The 19,864-nt window shown below is 37.6% G+C and overlaps 2 protein-coding genes across 7 annotated transcripts; both read left to right on the top strand.

Moving 5' to 3' along the window:
• The first annotated feature begins 140 nt into the window (after nucleotides 1-140).
• On the top strand, nucleotides 141-11,629 carry slc35d1a (solute carrier family 35 member D1a). Of its 3 annotated transcripts, XM_081718211.1 has the most exons (16): nucleotides 141-320; nucleotides 689-859; nucleotides 1,097-1,200; nucleotides 2,267-2,426; nucleotides 2,817-4,156; nucleotides 4,587-4,620; nucleotides 4,716-4,802; nucleotides 5,683-5,750; nucleotides 5,975-6,046; nucleotides 6,153-6,221; nucleotides 6,555-6,657; nucleotides 7,572-7,664; nucleotides 9,054-9,121; nucleotides 9,197-9,275; nucleotides 9,358-9,440; nucleotides 10,109-11,629. In XM_081718211.1, exons 5-16 carry the CDS (start codon nucleotides 4,047-4,049, stop codon nucleotides 10,215-10,217), a joined length of 975 nt encoding a protein of 324 aa, XP_081574337.1. In that variant the 5' UTR covers nucleotides 141-320; nucleotides 689-859; nucleotides 1,097-1,200; nucleotides 2,267-2,426; nucleotides 2,817-4,046; the 3' UTR covers nucleotides 10,218-11,629. The 3 variants fall into 3 exon arrangements, with proteins under 3 accessions (XP_081574337.1, XP_081574336.1, XP_026854676.2); XM_081718210.1 differs by having other exon boundaries at nucleotides 141-859; XM_026998875.3 differs by lacking the exon at nucleotides 2,267-2,426 and having other exon boundaries at nucleotides 141-859.
• An 869-nt stretch (nucleotides 11,630-12,498) lies between these two features.
• On the top strand, nucleotides 12,499-19,217 carry mier1a (mesoderm induction early response 1a, transcriptional regulator). Of its 4 annotated transcripts, none has more exons than XR_014124677.1 (13): nucleotides 12,499-12,550; nucleotides 13,808-13,835; nucleotides 14,234-14,382; nucleotides 14,628-14,771; nucleotides 14,874-14,997; nucleotides 15,489-15,547; nucleotides 15,643-15,715; nucleotides 15,823-15,974; nucleotides 16,151-16,232; nucleotides 16,461-16,555; nucleotides 16,788-16,834; nucleotides 17,086-17,194; nucleotides 17,767-17,870. XR_014124677.1 is itself a non-coding variant. In XM_035524755.2 (13 exons), exons 1-13 carry the CDS (start codon nucleotides 12,542-12,544, stop codon nucleotides 18,094-18,096), a joined length of 1,098 nt encoding a protein of 365 aa, XP_035380648.1. In that variant the 5' UTR covers nucleotides 12,499-12,541; the 3' UTR covers nucleotides 18,097-19,217. The 4 variants fall into 4 exon arrangements, 3 of the variants coding, with proteins under 3 accessions (XP_035380648.1, XP_081574493.1, XP_026854689.2); XM_035524755.2 differs by lacking the exon at nucleotides 17,086-17,194 and adding an exon at nucleotides 18,065-19,217; XM_026998888.3 differs by lacking the exon at nucleotides 17,086-17,194 and adding an exon at nucleotides 17,972-19,217 and having other exon boundaries at nucleotides 12,500-12,550.
• Nucleotides 19,218-19,864: the final 647 nt, after the last annotated feature.

Below are 19,864 nucleotides of genomic sequence, written 5' to 3'. Positions count from 1 at the left end.
TACGGTCATATGTCCGGTAAACTAATAGTACTTTTAACTGAGAAACTCCGGGATGAATGTTATGAGCGCGTTTTCTACCAGGACGTGGTGCTCTCAGGTGAGTTTAATTGCTATGGCTACGACCTGGCATACAGCGCAACGGCACGCAGGTGGATAAGGAGCCTGAGCCGACAGCTTGCAAACGGTTAAATAAGAGTATCGGTTCCAGAGCCTAGTTAGGCATCTGATTGGTTAGCTTATTCTTATAGACCAAAAGATATGAACTCTGAATGTGGTTTTGAGAGCAACCCTAATAAAAGAGGAACGGTTATTATGGTGAGGTGAGTTGGCTTGGTAAGATAAGCAGCTAGCCGAACGCTATTTAGGGAACTGGATAGCTAACCAACTAACCGAAATGTGAACTTGGGAATTCGTAGTTTCTTTATTTTGTGTGTGTGTGTGTTTTTTTAAACCAGGTATCTAGATAAAGTTAAAACATGACAACGGGATTGCTTGCGGCCTTCAGTGTCTTGGACAGCTACTCCAAGAAGGTGTTGGATAGGCATGCAAAAAATAACGCGTTAGAAATTGTATTTATTGTATTCTATTTTATTAAATACTGTGTTGCGCAAGGACATGGAGTGAATGTATTTAGGTATAGTTCTAGTACCCAACAGGTCTAGGAACCAGGCCAATGTGTTATGTATAGGGTGCCAGTGTCGTCGTCCCTGGCAACAAGCTTGAATGATGTCTCCTGCATTGGATCAGTTGAGGTTATTAGTAGAAGAATCAGCAAAAGACCTTTCACAAACTGAAAATATGGCCGGGTGGACACGTGCAGCTAATATTGCTTTCTCAACAAGAACCTTCACTTGCCAAGGTAAAATATACTCATAGCTAAGGTTTAACACACTAAGGCAATATTCAAATTATTACAATATAATGTCAGAATTGATATGGCATTATGAAGTTTGAAATTTGTTTCATGCAATTTTCATTTATTAGTCACTTGTCCCACACTGTAAAATCTGATCTGTTACTGGTTAGTTCATTTGTGTATGAAATGCATTTACTTGGGTAGCTCTGGTAATTGTATATGTTATTTTTTTTTCTCTAGACAAAGAAGAGGAGGGAATGGGCATCATGATCACACCTCTGCAGAAGCCACAGATTTTGCAGTCCAACCTACAGTCACCACACAGAGTGAGGTGGTCAAGAGAGGTACAATATTACCTGCCGGGAGACTAAATAATGCAGTCTCTGCTCGGTATGCTTTATACAGATGTAGTCTTTGACCCTTTGCAAAATGCAGATTTGATTATTTGCACAGTCCGCAGCAAGTGTATTAGCAAATGTGTTCTTATTTTTAATTAAACAGATGTTTTTAAATCTTTAACAGTCTACCCAAGTTTCATGTTCAGCATGTTTGCCTTATATTAACAGAAGGCATCTATTATAAAATACTTTTTTGTTATTGGAGAGAACATAAATAGTGATTCCATTTAATGCCCACCTTTTTTTCTGCCTAATAAATGTCTTTGCATTTTATTTTTAGCTTTTGTGGGCTGTTCTCCCAACTAATGAGCCATTGTACACAATCATTTACATACAGATGCATATGAGTAGCAAATAAATATTAATTTTCAGTCATACTCATTGTGTGCTCCAACAATTTATATGGCACATGGAAGTACCATTATGAGTATATTTTTACACTGTGGTATATATCACATTTTGTACATTGATGGAAACATAGTAGCTATCAACATGCACTGGCTGAAAGAATTGTTTACTTTTCAATTGGAGAAGGTTCCCTGTTTATAAACACTAACCGAGGACACCAGCAAGGCACTTGTAGGCAGTAGCCTTGGATATACGGACAGCTCTCACTGGTGTACTAGTTTTTTAAATAATGGTATGACACAGCATTGTGAGGTGAGGAAATTTGGTCTAATCAGTTTGCTTCAATTCTAAAACGTAAGATCACGTGTTTGTGTCTCTGCGTGTGTTTGTATGTATGTATGTATGTATGTATGTATGTCTGTGTCTCTTAAAATTGAATGGACTATTTAAATTACCTGAATTATAGTATATAGTATATAGTATACAATATAATATATAATTATATTGGAATTATAGTTACGCAGCAAGTTCCCCAAGGGAATATCATGGTGTCAGTTTACCTCATAAGTATCTCAACACTTCATTAATACACTTAATTAAGAAGTGTCAAAAGAGGAATCAGTATATTTTTTTATATCAGAGTTCATATCATTCTTTTCCACAGGACTGGAAAGAATTTTGTAATAGAGTTCACCCATGAACAATCATCTCAGTCTGAAGAAGATTTGCACTTTCAACATGTTCCTCTTAGCTTTGATGTGCTGGAGAGGAAGGATGTGAAAATGCTCACCCCTCACTCTGTGAATACTTATAAAGCCTTTCCGGTAAACACCTGTATCTGTAATTTTTTTTATGTCAGTAGAGCAATCTAATATTTCCACATTGTGGAAATATGACCACATGGTGTTGTCACAAATCTCATCGCACTTGGAGGTGAACTCTTGAGCTTTTTGGCTGAGCAGATGCAATTAGGGAAATAAGGCTAATCTTCCTCTCCCTCCCAATGAGAACCAGGCTAACTGTGTTCTACCCTCTGGCCACTGAAAGCATGTGGCATGTCCCAGTGGGTTCACCTTTAAAAGTAATAATTTGTTACACCACAAGGCCTCAACACACATAGTTTCAAGGTGACAATAACCATGCCTTCTCAAGTTAATTTTCTAATGTTTCATATGGAATCGGTCTCTAGTTTCAAATTGTCCATGTTTCCACAGATTCAGTGAAACATATCCTGTGGCTTACAGTACATCAGAGGATCACCGTGAGCCCTTCAGTAGCCCAGGTTTTCACTCGCTGGACCCTCCAGAGCCTTCTGTACCAGCCCCTACAGCCAGACAGCGAACAGCCTTCGTCCAGTTCACTGAGTCCATGCAAGCCAACCACATTCTGCATGGTCAAAGGGGGAGACAGAGAGGTGAAGTCTTCCATAGTCCCACGCCTTTAGAGGAACGCATCGGGGGGTATTGCACGAATGCGTGCGTGTTCCCAGCAGATGGAAATGTGAACAGGTCTCTGGACCTGGGCCGACTTCCTCTCCATAATCATGGCCATGTGTCTTCAGTGGAAGTGTCTGCCTGCATCAACAAAGGATTGCTAATTCCTCTGGCCATGCCTAGAATAAGCAACATTTCTTCTACTTGCCTTGGCCGTGTGATTAATGGCATTAATCCCAGTCAAAGCTGTGACCCTGTAAAAATCCCCCACTGTTCTAATCCACTGCAAGGCACTCCATGGAGAAGGTTAAGCAGCAGCTGTCACACCTCAGCCCTGCAAACCCAACAGAATCCAGCCACCGTTCTATAGAACAAGAATTTCCTGTTAATCTCTAAATCTGTTAGGTATAGTCAAAATGATGTGAACAGCACAAAACTTCCACAAAAACTTCCTCGAGCCACAAGTTATAGAATGTAAGAGATTCTGTGTGTGAGGGAAAAGCTTTTCCAGACCACCAAATAGTTTAAACTGTGACTTCCAAAACCCTACACCTTCAGGAAAGGGGACAGTGGTTGCTGATCACACTGGGGCCTCCTCAGGCACAGTAGTATTTACTGCTGACACTGAGAGTGTTTGCAAGATCAGCTCTCCTGGCACCATCCACAGCCAATAAACATTCCAGCTGCTGAGAGCATGAATTAAAAGATCACTGAACCCAAAATTTAAAATGGCAATTTTGTTATATAATACCCCATTTGTAATTAATAACCAACCGGTAACCTTCTTTTAAGGTTTGGGTATTTGTAATACTGCTATCGCAGTTGCATAATTTATCCGCAAGGTGGTAACAGAGAGTACTATTTATGTTAGAAAAATAGAAAATGTATGACATCAGATTGTACGTAGACATTGCAAACATGGCGGAAGTCTAGAGGCGTCAGCATGGAGAGAAAGAAGAACACTATTCAAAGTAAGGGAATGTAGCTAAGCCGAAGAAAAGACACTCCGGAATGGCGGACGAAACATTAACGATTTTAATCAAGCTGTTTGCGGCTGCTTTCTATGGCATCAGTTCTTTTCTTATAGTTGTGATAAACAAAAGCGTCCTGACAAACTACAGGTAAGAAGACTTTTGTCTTGTGTAGGAGCGAGCTTCACTCGTGACCAGACTAGCCAGCAATCTTTAGGGAGCAAGTTAAAGATTTGATGGGCGTCAAATTATCAGATGCGTTCAGCCGTTCCCGTTTGAAATGATGGGAAGATTGCGATTTGCGTCGAGCATTTCAATAGTGTAAATGCGAGCGAAAACCTCGTAGTGGAAGTCTAGAGTTTTCCGACAAGGGATGGTTATAAAGTGGCCAAGCCGTGACAAATGAACACATCCCTAATTTCAGAAAGAAAGAAAAAAACATTACGAGCGCATTCGTGAGTTGTTTGCAACTTGTATCCTGCGTCGTTAAACGCATGAAAATCATAATCTTGCAATGAGCCACTCTGCGTAACATTATTCCAATAAAGATATATTTTAAAAGCAGTATTCTGATTTACAGGTTTCCCTCATCGATATGTCTTGGCATTGGACAGGTAAGAGAAATTGCTATCTTAGGATACGAAACTTTCTCCAATTGCCTCCAGTAAGGCGGATGCCCATTTTGAGGCTTTTCTCGTGTCGTCGACAGATGCTGGCGACTGTAGTAGTGTTGTGGGTGGGAAAGGCTCTCCGGGTGATAAGTTTCCCGGGGTGTGACCTCAGCATACCTAAGAAGGTAAGTACCTTAAACTGGAATTGGAGCTGTCTAAATTCACATGCAGTTAAGTTTGATAATGCCGTGTTTATAAACAAATGCATATACCGTTTGTGAATCAACGTATATAAGCACTTTAATACGTCAAGTAAGACGTGCTCCTCCATCCATTAGAAAAGATGGTTGATGTCCAGACAAAACATGCTCAGGTACTACTGACACTAAGAAGGCATGTTTACAAGTGAATTAATCATGTCTGCTGCATGCCACCCAAAACGTGGGGATGGTACAAAGACCTTTTCATAGTTGACAACGTTAAACTAATGGCCCATTTTTAAAAAACAAACTAGATGAGGCTGAGTTGTAGATGCATCAGTTATAGTTTTGCCACTTTTACAGCTCATGCTTATTGCTACTGGGGGTCTGTTACAGGAAAGCAGCCTGATTGTAGTTCTATTAGTAAACTTGGTTGTCAGTGTGACCAAAGGAATACTCAAATTAGAACATGATGACAGTGCTATGTCCTGTGACCAATGCCCTATTGTGAGCCATTGAGAGCAGAGTATGTAACGAATAAAAGCTCTGGTCTGGACCAGCATAGGAGGGATATTATAAAGTGTTGATAAAATGACTCAGAGGTTTGCAACATCAGCCACACAAAATACACCTGTTGTCAGAACTTGTCTTTTCAAAAATCTTTTCTCACACTTTCTCTGGAAGTGCAACTTGTATCTTTTATTGACATGGATCAAATATTATCCCATAAGTGCTCAGGAGATTAAGATCCAAATAATCTCTGTTAATGTGGTACTTGTTAGAAATTAATCTTAGCTGTGACTCCTAGAATCTTGTCCTTGTTATGGTTTTGACTTGCCAGTCTGGTTTTGTCTTTTCATTTCAGACCTTTCCTCTACCTCTTCTGTATGTGGGGAATCAAGTAACTGGACTGTTTGGAACAAAAAGGCTAAAGTATGACCTTTCAAAGGCTCTTATTTATTATTTCATATTTGTTTATTATTTTATTATTCTTATTAACCATACAAGTTTTTATAACATTGCTGTTATTAATGGTGTATGTGTACTGTGTAGACCAAGGTTTATTTATATATTGGCATGCATTTACAGCCTCTTATGCATTTACAGCATTTTGAAAATGGATTGAATGCATTTTCCATATTTCTTTCCTTGTTTAGTCTGCCAATGTTTACAGTCTTGAGAAGATTTTCCATTCTCTTCACGATGCTTGCAGAAGGCTTCCTGTTAAAGTGAGCTATCTACATAGCAGTGAATGACCACAGTGGTGCTCTTTCAGTAAAGATGTGCTGATGACATCACCACCATAATAACCATCTTTGGGTCTGCTTTTCACAGAAAGAAATTCTCCCGGTCTGTTCAGCTTACTGTAGTCACAATGATCCTTGGAGCTTTCGTGGCTGCAAGGTAATGCCTCAAAAGACGTGCAATTATTATTGTTATCATTATTATTATGGATGTTGCCATTGGTTATTTAAAAAAACCCTCATTGCTCAACACTTTTAGAATTTTCTTGTAGAATATTTAAATGGACAATTAGGATGGAATTCTGTTGCTTACTAACTAACTAACTGGATTTGAACATTCAGAGCTTTCCTTGGTTTACTGAATGACCGTAGGTCCTGTGCTCTTTCTGTGTTTCGTAACTGTGCAGCCACAACTTTCCTGTTCTTGACTGTGGCTCTAAGCTTTGATTACAACTTTTTGCACATTTTTGTGTCTTCTGAATCTGTTGCTCAGTGCTGACCTGTCCTTTGACCTGCAAGGGTATGTGTTCATCTTGCTGAATGATGTCTTAACTGCTGCTAATGGGGCTTTTGTTAAGCAGAAACTAGACTCCAAGGTAAGTTCCCTGAACAAAGTGTTCAGTATTCAGTCAGAGGCAGTGCTGTATAATGGCTCAGGTTATTTGACCTACTTTCACTTTAATTTGATATCTTTTTGGTATTGATAATTTAAGGATTATTTTGTAATGTAAGTACAATCTGAAGATTACTATGCTTCATTTCATAAGGGTAGCAAGTTTACTTATTTTAATATTCTGAAGTGCATGAGTAGTTCAATGGTCCTAAGGTAAAAGAAGCACACATAGTGTAGTAGGGTATCTCATCATATTTCATTTTTAAAACTGTATTGCGTCAGTTCTAAACCTACAAAACAACCAGAAAAAACATGTTATTTCACTTGCAACTCCAAATGACTCCCGCCCCTTTTACTGGGGCTGATGGGAGTTCACTTGGACTATTATTACATTTGTTTTAGGCTGAGTGACAACCTAATCAGTCACGTTAATTACCATGTTTATAATGCAGGGTTATTGGGGTATCTCTGCAGTTGTCAGCCTTCTATAGATTGGTATGTTACTTTTGTAATTTTAGAATCTTTTTTTTTTTTTTTACATAGAGCTACGAGCGAACAGGAAAGCTTGTTCAGCAGGGTTGTGTGTTTTGTCTTGTTCCATGTGAGAGCAGAAAGGCAGATGACTGCTCTGAGTATTTTTAGTTTTAAGCATGCTCTTTGAGTTACATTCCTGTAAGTAACTGACATTTGATTCATACCAACGGCAGTTCATTGCATATGTCAGCTAGCTTTAGGGTAGCTAGTGAGGTGCTTAGGGTATATGTGTTGAATTCAAGTACAGAAGGAATTTGACATCTGCATGCAGGAATGTACCAGTGTACTATCACAACTAACTCTCTGTCTGTCTGTCTCTCTGCTGTTTTTTTCTCTCATTTCCTCCCTCCTCCTCTTCTTCAGGAGCTGGGAAAGTATGGCCTACTATATTACAACGCTTTATTTATGATCCTGCCAACACTACTTTTGGCACATGTCACTGGAGACATGGAGAGGGTAAGAAATCTGTAATAGTGAGTGGTGTTTAAGGCATATAGCACAACATTTTGATTGTGTCAATATCAGAACAGTTAATTGGGTGGGAAAATGGTGGACTTTTATCCTGAAATAACTTCTGTTAGTGGTGTGTGTACAACAGCAAGACCTGATCCCCAGGGTATCTGGCAGCTTTAGACAGGCCATCTGGTTAGAAAGGTCGCATCCACATTGAGATCTTGCACTGTAGGATTCCTTTTACTGCTAGTCATAAATTCCTTTCTGGATTCCTTTCTTAAGCATCATGAAATTTCCATAATGACTAGTTTCATGAGACAAACATAGATTTCTGATTTGTCAGTCTAGAGATGAAGATTCAGACTCAACAAGTTGTTCTAAAGTACATATTTCACAATTACCTTAACTGTTTTGAAATGTCTTCTTGGAACTGAAATTACAGCTTTGCATGTCAGGGGCTTGCCCAGTGAATGCCTCATTTTATATAGCTGTGCCCGTTCACAAGGAGGCCCCAGTTATTTTGGCAGGCTCTGCCTCAGAGGAGCTCCAGTGCCTCATTCACAAAGGCACCATTATATCCATTAGTGTAAATAGTATGACTACACTGGCTCACTGAGTCGTGCATGGAATTAAGCATCTGTAAGGTTTTGGTAATATAAAGAAACAGGAGCCTGAACAGTTGTTGTTAATGCATTACATTATTTTAAAATGTTCTATTTATTGATCAGTTGGCAGCACTTTCATTACTTTTTCACAGATTGACCCTTCAGCCTTTGCTCTACCAAGATCTTGAGTAATTTGGCCTTTGTTTGTTTTACCTGGGGACTGGTGTTGTCCCTAGACAAGCAAGTGGAAATGACACTACTGGACAGATAGTATTCTATCTTTTGATATACAGAACAACCCAGTTCTAAGCACCAGTTTGCTTCTCATCAAATTAATGATTTTCCGTATTCAACAATAACCTCTCGTTTGTTGTCCTAATGTGCTGAAATACGTTGAAGATGGCGTGGCCTGGAGACTGTTGGGAAATTTGCAGTTTTAACACTGCTCATGGTTTTAAAAGGCAGTTGTGATCAGTGTGGTGCAAAGCTTAACTCAAAACAGTGGTTATAGAAGAAGCAATTAATTCTACTTTGTAAGGATATGTACTGCTGCCTCATTGCTGATTATTTTGAAGTAAAACAAAATGAAAGGAAAACGACAGAACCAAATGATATTCACACCTAATGAAAGACAGATTGCATTTTTTGCTTGTTTTTTAAAGCTTTTATCAGAAGTTACGCATAGGTTACATATGTCTTACTGAATGTACTGTTGGTAAACTGCAGTTGCTTCATAGAAAGTATTGTATGATCGATATTTTATTTGATCCTTTCCTGTTTTCTCTAGGCTCTGGATTATGATGGATGGTCAGATGTTTTCTTTGTTGGACAGTTCATCATGTCTTGCATAATGGGGTAAAGCAAAATAAACAACAGACTAAGCCATTTTGTAAGATGTAATATTGAACTTTTTTCTTCTTCTTCTTTTAGGTTTATTTTGATGTATTCCACTGTGCTTTGCACTCAGTACAACTCTGCATTAACAACTACTATTGTTGGCTGCCTAAAGGTAAGCTTGTTTAAATATTTGCAAGGCTGACTGACAAACTGGATCATTAGATTTTGTATTTCATTACTTTCCTTCTATACAGAACATATTGGTGACCTATATTGGAATGGTGTTTGGAGGGGACTATATTTTCACATGGACTAACTTCATGGGTCTGAACATCAGGTATGAAGTTAAACGTCAGTTTTTAGAAATACTGTTTACTAGGAGAACTCTGTTAATCTTCCATCATAAAATGCACATCTTTTACTCATGTTATTAGCCATATCTTAAAAATAAAATGATAAACTATGAGTGAGTCATAATGCAGTAACCATTGCATAGTGGTTAAATATTTTATCAGACTATATTTTACTGGAAAAATTAAATGCCTCAATTAAGAATTAAATGGAAGCTTTTGAGATGCCTTGGGTCTGAATGAAAACATGAATTAATGCATGCAAATATTTCCTGTGAGGCAGTCCTATAACACATTTTACACACACACTAATAAAATCTCACATCTGACACTTTTCAAGCTGTGTGCGTGTTTGTTCAACTGACTTTCCTTTTTCTCTGTTGCTTTCTCTCTCCTCTCACCCTTCTTCCTCTTTCTGTCTGTTTCTCTGAGTTAATTGGCTTCCTTTTTGGTTGGGGTGGAGTGGGAGGAATTTAGAGTATGTGGGCTGCGGCACTTTGCTGCACCGATACATTCATACAGTGTGCTTTTTATATACCTGAATCGGATTTAAAATTAATAAAAGGGAGAAATTCCAGAAATTAGGTGTTGATAATATTTCATATTATTGCATCTGTCTTATTGTTTGCTTCATAATCCACCTCTGTTGCCTCAGTATTGCAGGAAGTTTAGTGTACTCCTACATAACGTTCACAGAGGAGCAGATTGCCAAACAGAGTGAAGGTATCGACAAACTGGAAGGCAAGGGGAAAGTGGCTGTATGACCAGGCGTTTTGTCACTCCTTGTCAATGGCACCAGGGAACAATATCTTTTAGTATTTATTACAAGTTTTAGTAGCCTGTAAGGAGCAGCCTTTTCAAGATGGACATGAAAAGAAGCCTTCGGACTAGTGAAAGGTAGTAAAAGTTTCAGTAAAATCTCAACTAGTCAAGATCAGGTTGGCATTAAATCCAACGGTATAGGTAAATAAATAAATAAATAGGTTTTGTTGTTGTTGTTGTAAAACAAACAAGCATCCCAGGCATGGTGAAGGTTTCAACAAAGGGAGTGATGGTGTTGAAATCCAGATTGCTCCATGCTTTTATGTGCAGTGTTCACACTGAGGTGCTTGTTGTTTATTTTATAAATGTTTTGGACTAGTTACTTAGGTCATTATTTATTGTCAGATTTTTTAGCAATTAAGGTTTTGCTATTATTTTCCTTTTTGGTATTTTTAGTAAGAAAAAGGGAGATGCATACTGTATTTTGGAATACTTTTGCTGTGTTTTGGGTATACTCAACTTGAATTCTTATATCAAAAACTACAGGAATGTTCCCTAAATAGCTTATGAGAATATTATGACATTTGTTTATTTGTGATTGTGCTACATGTCTGTTACTTAATGTTGAGTAAATGCTTAGGATATTAAGCTTCAAGAAAGGGGTTCTGTTCTCAATATTATAAAAGTCTCTTTGGACATTCCTTTTTGAAAATGTCAGCATTTTTTTTTTCTAAACTTTTGTACTGAAGAATGTCGCATAGTATCTTGTTTTGTACTGATACCCTGTTATATGCGCTTTTGTTTTAAAAGTGAACAATGTCATCATTGCACTTTGAGAGTTTACAGATCCTTTTTTTCATTAACATTAAGGAAGCATATGCTGCAGTTTGTTGAGGATTTATTCAGATTTGTCTTAGTTTTAGAATTATACTTGGTTAATGAGTAATGAGGGAAATTAAAATTTCTTGCATACATCAAGATTGATATTGGTACTTTTTTGACCAAGTCAAAATGTTGATATGTTCTGGGGGTTTGTCAATATTTTCTAGATGTTATACATCTGGAATACCCCATGTAATTATGAATGTATCTAGTGCATGTACTTTCAACTACGTGTAGTGACTTGGTTATTGTCGAGCAGTTTAATTGTTTGATATGGATGTTATAGAAATGTGTAGGTTTGAAAGACTTTCTGTGCCTTGTTTCTTTTTGTTCAGTTATTTTAAAGGTACTCAAAAGACCACTAACCATCTTGACATGAACATGGCTTGTATTAACCATAACCTTATTCCCATAAAAAAATCTGGTTTGTAAATTTTTTTGTTTAGTTCATGTAAGAAGTTCAGTGATTTGTATCAATGAGAAACTGAGCTTGTGTCTGCATATAATATTAAAATACCTCAGTTAAGTTTTCCATTAGTTGTTTTCTTATTCTTCATAATATCATACTTTGTGGACAAATCTTTTTGTAATAATTAATATGATTCATTGATATACAATGCCTGCTCTGATTTATTTAGATTGTCACCAAATTGTAATTTTTACCCATTTGCAATTATTTGCCATTGCAAGTTGAGCTAATATTTTAAGTTATGCCAAGATTAGTCACTATAAACAAATGTCTAGTATTAGACAATGTAACACCCACCTGGAGGAAATAAAAGGGCTCCTTTATTTCACGTGTACGGTAATGGTGTATGTGGAAAAATTGTTAGTCTACATTTGCCACACACAGTAGAATGGCCGTTTCTTCAGAGCATAGTCATGTGGAGATGTAAGATGAGGGGTGACTTTAGATTCAAGATTTTCCCGTGTTTCCATAAACAGTTCAGAAAAGCGTTTATATTAAACAAATATAAAACAGAATTACCACATTGAAGACAGATTATATAGCATTTATAACCTTGTCTGCTACTTACGATGTAAAATTAAAGAGCGATTAGTAGGAGGAAAGGTCTTGGACATTTAAAACATTTTTTACAGTCATAGAAGACAGGTAAAATAATAATTAAAAAAACTAATATTTCGCACTGCCATTGAATTTCCTTTGCCTGCCGAAGCCATTAACATGTAAACAGTATTTTAGACTAGCTATCTATAATCGTAATGCCCGTAGATTAAAGGTTAGTGCATTAAAAGTTAACATATTACAATGTAATACATTTATGAAGGTCCAAAACAAAATATTTTTTATTTGGAAAAGACAACATTTCGCTTTGTACCGAAATATTTCTGAGTTATTCTAAGGCCAATTTTGTAGAATCAGACTTTTATATTGTGTCACGGTGTACTATCGCTAGCTTCACAGTTCACGCAATAATCAATAATGGCGGAGGTAAGAAATAAAGCGTAGCAATAATTACGCTAAAATTGGAAGTCATACATAACGATGCTTTCTTTTGTAGTTTAGATGAGCACTATTGATTTATTTAGAGCTAATGTACTTACACTTCAGAATTTCAACGCTCCCAATTTTTTAGTTAGCTCGGGTAACTGCCAGTTCGGCTAACGCAAAAAAGAAAAACAAAAATAAACCTAAACCCCAAACACTATAGTTAGCTAACGCTAACTAACCAGCTATCAAACTTTCGTACCGCTGAATTTGCGTGTGACTTGTTGAATCGTGCGAATCGTGTGGCGACGTGGCTGGTTCATTTATGTTAAACTTTATATCTTAAAATCCCAAGTTTTACACCACAACATTGTCTACTTGAGCGTTCACTGCGCTTGTTGAATGCTGTCTTCACCTAGCTATCGCTTGCTCCCAGTTTTACTATTCGTTAGCCTTTCATACTACCTAGTTAGCTATCAGAATAAAGTCTTCTAAAAGACTGATTCAACCCAGTCTCCGCTTTGAATTAGCTAGCTAACGCCATTTGCAGCTATCTGGTTCAGTGTGATCTGGGTAGCTAAAGCGGACTAGTCAAGTGATACGAAATGCCGTGTCCTGTTAAGACACGCTTGGCGCTTAATTTGCAGTTTTTCTTAAATAGAAAGGCTCCTTTACCGAATTGTATTTTATCATAAGCGTGGTTTCTAAACACAGACTATAAACTTGTCTTGGTCCTTGCTTTCAGTGCAGTTTTGAAAAATCCTACCAGACATAATTTGTATTACTTCCACAACCAGACTGTTTTCGTGGCTTGCGTGCTTATGTCGTATGTATGTACTTGTAGATCAAGCTATTTTTGCGGCAACAGCGAAGCCCTCATTTATCTAGGCCTTTTATTAATTTTAACCCAGCAGTTGAAACTTACGCTGTTATTTACAACTCAAGGCGCTTTTGCGTACAGGAAAAACGGTATTCTTATCCAAAATTGTGTCAAAAGGTTGTTTGTAAGAGTATCTTACATGATGATAATTTGTGCTTCTAACAGTTTTCTGTTCTCAACAAAGAATTGATTACCTGACGAGTTTAAAAAAATATATATATCAGTCAAAATGTTGATATACTTAAAGACTTGGTCTAGTAGTATCTAATATAATGTGTTAAATAGTGTTAAACTATTGTTGACCTTTTCCTGCTCTATAGAAGAGTTTCTTTTAAAAAATAGATTTTGAATTCTTGATGCTTTGTGTTTACTCTTTCCAGCTCTCCACCACCAGTGCAAGTACACAAGGTAATTGTCAACACTGTATCTTTTAAAAGTTCTTATTACAATAGTTACCCAAATAACTTTAATCCACCTGAATAGTATTGTTTTCAAATAAATTTGCTGTGCGTCCCTATCAGCATGCTAATGTCATGACAACTGTTAACTAGCATGCACGTATCAGTTTAACTTAGATTCTCCGTGATAGTACCTGAAAGGTATATCTGTATTTGACTGCTTGTACAATAGTATCCACAGTAAACTCAGCCACCTGACATCTACCATCATCATGAAGGAGGAAAACAAAAAACGCATACCGAAATATATCATAATGTAGGTCACTGCTAAACAGCAGTGAAGCAATTAGTGAGGTAAAGAAATGGAAAAAAAAGATTAGATACCATCAAGCATCTGTTTAAAACTAGGAGAATCCAGCATCCAGGATGAAGATGGTGATTTTGAGCCATCTGCAGACATGCTAGTCCATGACTTTGATGATGAACAGACCCTGGAGGAAGAAGAGATGCTACAAGGAGAGACTAACTTTAGTACTGAGATAGATGACCTTACTCGAGTGAGTTACAGCTACATGCTTTTTTTTATAACCATACTTATTAACCCAATACTGTGTTATACTTTTGTGCCTGCAGGAATTTAAATGGTTAATTCTAAAATGTTACATATTGGATATTATTGTTGACCTTTTATGCACATGTCAAATTATATATAATATATTTTATTGATTCAGTCACTCGAAAATAGGTCCTTTTCATTTGAATATTTATTTATTCTGTTTTATGTCCTCTGTCTATGCTAAAGGAAGGAGAGATGCCCATCCATGAGTTGCTAAAGATGTATGGTTATGGTGGGGCAGACTCAGCCGAAGAGGATGACGGAGGAACAGTCGAGCAGTGTGTCTCAGAGGGCCACCAGAGCAACACAGCCCAAGAGAAAGTCCACGAGGTTCAGGAAAATACAAAACAAAGAAGACTTATTTTTGATTGAACCTTGTGGTGTAATAGTGTTCACTCCTCCACTTACTCGCCCTGTGCTTGGCTATGTCAGGAGGCCTCTGTAGTGTGCGTTCAAGGGGATGACTCCCACTCATCTAGTGATGACTCTGCATACTACAACAGGGCACTCAGCACAGCTCAGCTCATCTGCTCTGAGCCTGGCAGCTACTTTGACGGTATGCCTAAAATTCCACTTAATGCACACAAACGGAATTACACTGGCTTAATGCACCCAAATGCCTTTTACTGGCTTGTTCTGCTACTTTGCTCATGCTGTACATTCCCCAGCCATTTTATTACAAACGCATGCCTGGCACCTGTGCCAAGTGGCTACTCTCTAGGCACACCTGTCATGTAGGTGTATTTCATTGGCGAACTGGTACAGAGTGTAGCTCATTTGTTACCCCCACTGTAACCACTCTTTAGCTCCTTCCTTACTGCTCAGTTTATAACCACATGACCACTGCTAGTGGACCAGTAGCAACATGCCAGTAACAACATCATGGCAGTGTTATAGTAGTGGGTGTTACATTAGTGTGAAGTAAAGCAGAGTGCCAGTGGCCCTACATGGTCTGTTGTAAATCAAGGATACAAGTACATATTCCTCCTCCCCAGTATAGGGTGATAGCTCTCTAAATTGTCCATTCCACGAATTTATCATTCATAGGTAACAATGCGGGTGAGTCAGAGGATGAGGATTATATTCCATGTGAAGAATGGAAGAAGGTGAACTTCCAAATGCATATTATTTGTACTTACGTTTTCAGGTTAAATACCAACACAATTGTATTGTTTTTCTAAATATTTTTTTGGACTTCCAGGATGTTATGGTTGGGCCAATGTACCAGGCTGAGACACCTGCTGGTCTGTGCAAATATAAAGAAAACGAAAAGGGTAAAATTCACCAAAAGAGAATTTTTGAATTACTCTCATTTAAGGAGCCATGAAAGACGTATGTCACCGAACTCTATTACTCCATCATTTTTTTTTTGTGACTGCAGCATATGAGAATGATGATCAGCTATTGTGGAATCCAGAGCTGTTACCAGAGAAGGAGGTAGTGGAATATTTAGCTGAGGCTTCCAAACGCATCGAAGAGGAGACTGGTGTAGAGACCCTTCCAGAGAGGCCTCTTATGAAAGACAACGAGCAGGTAGCTTAATGGCAAATGTTGGATTTGTTTCTGTTATACTGGAAATACTTGGATTTCTTTCTGTTATACATGTCTGAGCATACTTTTCATTCTGATAAGTTTTAGTACTTGTTTGTGCTTTTCATTCTGATGTTATAAGCTCAGCTTTTGGCTGATGTTTTTTGTCAACAATCTAGGCTCTCTATGAGTTAGTAAAATGCAACTTTAACAAAGAAGAAGCTTTGAAAAGATTAAAGTTCAAAATAAAGCCTGCTAAAGGTAAGCATCTCAGGTTCTTAATTTGATGTGTATTTAACTACAGTTTAAGGAAAAACAGTAATCATGACTTTAAATTAGAGTATAACTTACTATGCTGTTTTTGTTAAAGACAGCAGTGATGTATTCAAATGTCCTAACTTTTGGGTGGGTGGGGGGTTAAATATTCATTGATGCTCTGGAGGAGTAACGGGTGATTGGTTTATTGTGAATGCTTCCCCTTCTCTTCAGAAGAGCTGTTACTTTGGTCAGAAGAGGAATGTCAGGATTTTGAACAAGTAGATGAAGCCTATGGAAACAATCTAAACTATGTACAGGCCAACAAAGTGAGTTTAGAAACCTAAATACAGTAATTTACTAAAAAGGTTGTGCATAGCTTTGATCACAGGTGTCGATATATAAATAAATGTTTTAATCCGATAGTTATAGTTTGGAAAACATTAATGTGCTTAATACATTTTGTTTTGCATGCTTCATTAAACCATTCCAGAGCTTGCTCTGTAGAATAGTGTTCTTTTTTGTTGAAGGAGATGTGACTATTATGATTTCGTTGTACAGCAAATGAAACTGTGGCAAAGAAAACCAAGCCTTCCTCATTGTGACATGTAAGTCAACTTTCATTATTGTACATAGTGACTGCAGCACCTGTTGTTTCTGATTCCAGCCAAATTTCTAATGAAACTCAGCAAAACATTTGGGAAAACAAAATTGGTGTGCTAGTATTGTTGGTCTGTAGCTATAAAGCAAAGTATTGTGGTAATGAATGATAATGGGGGAAAAAAATCCAAGCACAAAATTTCTTAAATATTAAGCAGTTCTTTTCTAACCAACACAATCCTTATTTATTCTGTTGCAGTTTGCACAGTGGGACTTAACAAATGATGCAATGATTCACCATTACTGAGCTTCTTTAATGTCGTCTTCTACAAATACTGTTGGGACCTAAGAGACTCCACAAATCATTAGTACACAAAACCTTCCATTCAGAATAAATTAAAGTGTACCAGATATTCCTGTAAAAATGAAAACAACCCCTTCCTCCCATCTTATTTGCTTGCATTATGGAATTTCCCTCTTCCGTGTTTGCAAATTTCAGCTTGAGTTAATAGTAATAGAGATCTCCAGCTCTGCACAGCTCAGTGTAACTGCTTTAAACCATGTAAATCAACTCCTAATCTTAATGAACTTGGACAGCACTGAACAGTGTGGGATTCTTCTACTAACATTCCATATTAAACTGGCTAGTGGAATGTGATTTTCTGTTGAAGACCATGTTCAGTTATGCTGATCCTGCATAACGCGTTTGATAACAGTTCCATCTTCCATATCTTGGAGGAACTTTGCACAACATTCACACAATTTGACCTTCGTTAATCCACATTTGAAACTTCAGTGCTTATTCCATACAGATTCTTGTCTTCATAAATGAAGTGATCTTTTATTGAATGTCAGATCCCAGGGGTCTCTTATGAGCATCATAAATGAAGAACGGATCTGCGCTTAAGAGCTTGACTTTTTGTGTGGTGTGTGTCTGCAGGGACCCTGCAGACCGCTTGCTGGGAGAGGCAGAGAGCAGTGAGGTCAGCCAAGCACTTGCTCCTCCTGCTGGACCTTCTAGCTGCAGCAGCACCACACACAGCTGTAAGTTATGCTGCTCATTAGCTTTTCACACTGCTTGGACATTACTAGTGTTTAGCCCCTTCCCACATTAATTAGTCTTCTGTATTTTGCCAATACCACAGGTGGTGATTCTCAGTGTTCTGGGCAACTCCTTGCCTGCATTAATGACCCCCTATCTGACAATAGCCACACAAATGGCTCCTCACGTGTTCCAGATCTTTCTACACCAGACGCAGCGTTCCACTAAGGCTCTGATCCTGACACCAGCAGCCTGAGTGTAGAAGCTGTTAACAGGCTGGCCAGACAGAAGGAGGACGAGGAGGGCTCAGATAGGCCCCTGAAAAGGCCAAAGACTGAGGTGGAGCTTCACCCTACACTTGTCACAGGCACGATGGAGGCAGTCTGACCTAGCAGCAGCACTGCTCCAAGAAGGAAACGAGGGTACATACATTTCGCTGAATTTCTTGGATTCTGTTTGAAAAATTCTGCCGTCTGTGACTAGGCTCATCTAATTCCCCCAAAGTATCATACCTTAGCAACCCAAAGGTTAATGTAAGCTTTCTTTGTAATTTGAGTGTTCTGTGTAAAGTCAGAAGAGCTTTAAGCACCACACCGCCACATCGCACTTAGCTTTTAACTGCCACCTCTAAAGAACTTTTAATGTATATGTTACTGGACTTGGGTTTATAACGATGCATACATATTTATAAATAGATTAAAAGATAACAAGTAAAGAAATGCTTTTTTGAGTGAAAAAGTGGCCTGGTATCTAAGAAAACAACTAGAAAATGTAACTTAGAACTGCATTTCTTTTAAAATATGATACAACACCAGTAACTCTGACAAAAAAAAAACCTTTACCCATTGTCTGCACAAACCATTTTCAACAATTTGATTTTATAAAAAATAATGAAGCATATTGATCTTATGTTTGACCTGTACCTTTTTAATGTTGGAATGTTTAACCATGTAAAGAGAATGTTTTTTTCAGTATTACTGCTGAAAGGTTCTTTGTAAGGAAATATGTCCATATTTTTTATATTTGATAACTATATATATTTTGTATATGATTATGATGGAGCATGGGTTTAGCACAGAAGGTGCAGAAGGGCATTGTAAGACTGGTGCTATTTATTTCTTATGTGCTATGTGTATCTGCCTCAGTGCTATTGTTTGTTTTGTACCATTTTCTAAGGTTATTCATTGATCTAATTTGATAGATTTTTAGTTTTTACAAACTGTTAAGGTAATGGTGATGGTAGGTTGTCTTAATAGATCTTTTACAACTAAGTCGTGGCTCATTAAATTGGTTTCTATTTTCCACATTTAATTTGTGGACATTTTATGCTAAATAAACTTCAAAATGGATTCCTGTCTCTACTGAAGTGTCTTTTTGATTTAAGCAAATACCCTATGATAATGTATATCAGCTAAATGATCTTTTTAATTCTGATCATTTGACTGTGTGACCACTGCTGCCAAATGCTGTTGTCTTTACAGTAAATGGCACTGACAAAACACAGCTGGGGTAGAAGTACTACTGGGGGAACTGCATATTAAACTATTACTCTCAGGAGGTCTGAAATGAAAAATTGAGAAAACAAGCAAGAACAACACAATCGACCATTGGCCAGTTGTTTTAAAATGACCTTTGATTGTGCCCTTATATGAGAGGGTTTGTGTAAAAATGATAGCAATGCTTAAAATAGACAAATGTTATTAATTACCTGATTGTACCACTCATAAATAATATGAAGATATGAGCATCAAACAAAACTCAGCTCTACATTTCCCCATTAAACCTAAAACTGCATATCCTCAGTTTTTATGTAAAAAGACTAAAGCAGCAAGCTTTAAAAATATATGATGCTAATGCTACTCCATCTGTTATTACTGAAACTGATGGAGTTTATCATGCTGCATGATTAGCCTTTCCCTGAGGTCACGGTCTATTTGTAATCCTCCGTTTAGTTTTAATTTGCATATATTTCAGGAACATAAATGTCCATATTTAA

Source organism: Electrophorus electricus, chromosome 7, assembly GCF_041902795.1.
Source record: "Electrophorus electricus isolate QZ-2024a chromosome 7, ASM4190279v1, whole genome shotgun sequence".
NCBI classification, from domain to species: domain Eukaryota; kingdom Metazoa; phylum Chordata; class Actinopteri; order Gymnotiformes; family Gymnotidae; genus Electrophorus; species Electrophorus electricus.
This window is presented reverse-complemented; position numbering and strand designations above follow the sequence as displayed.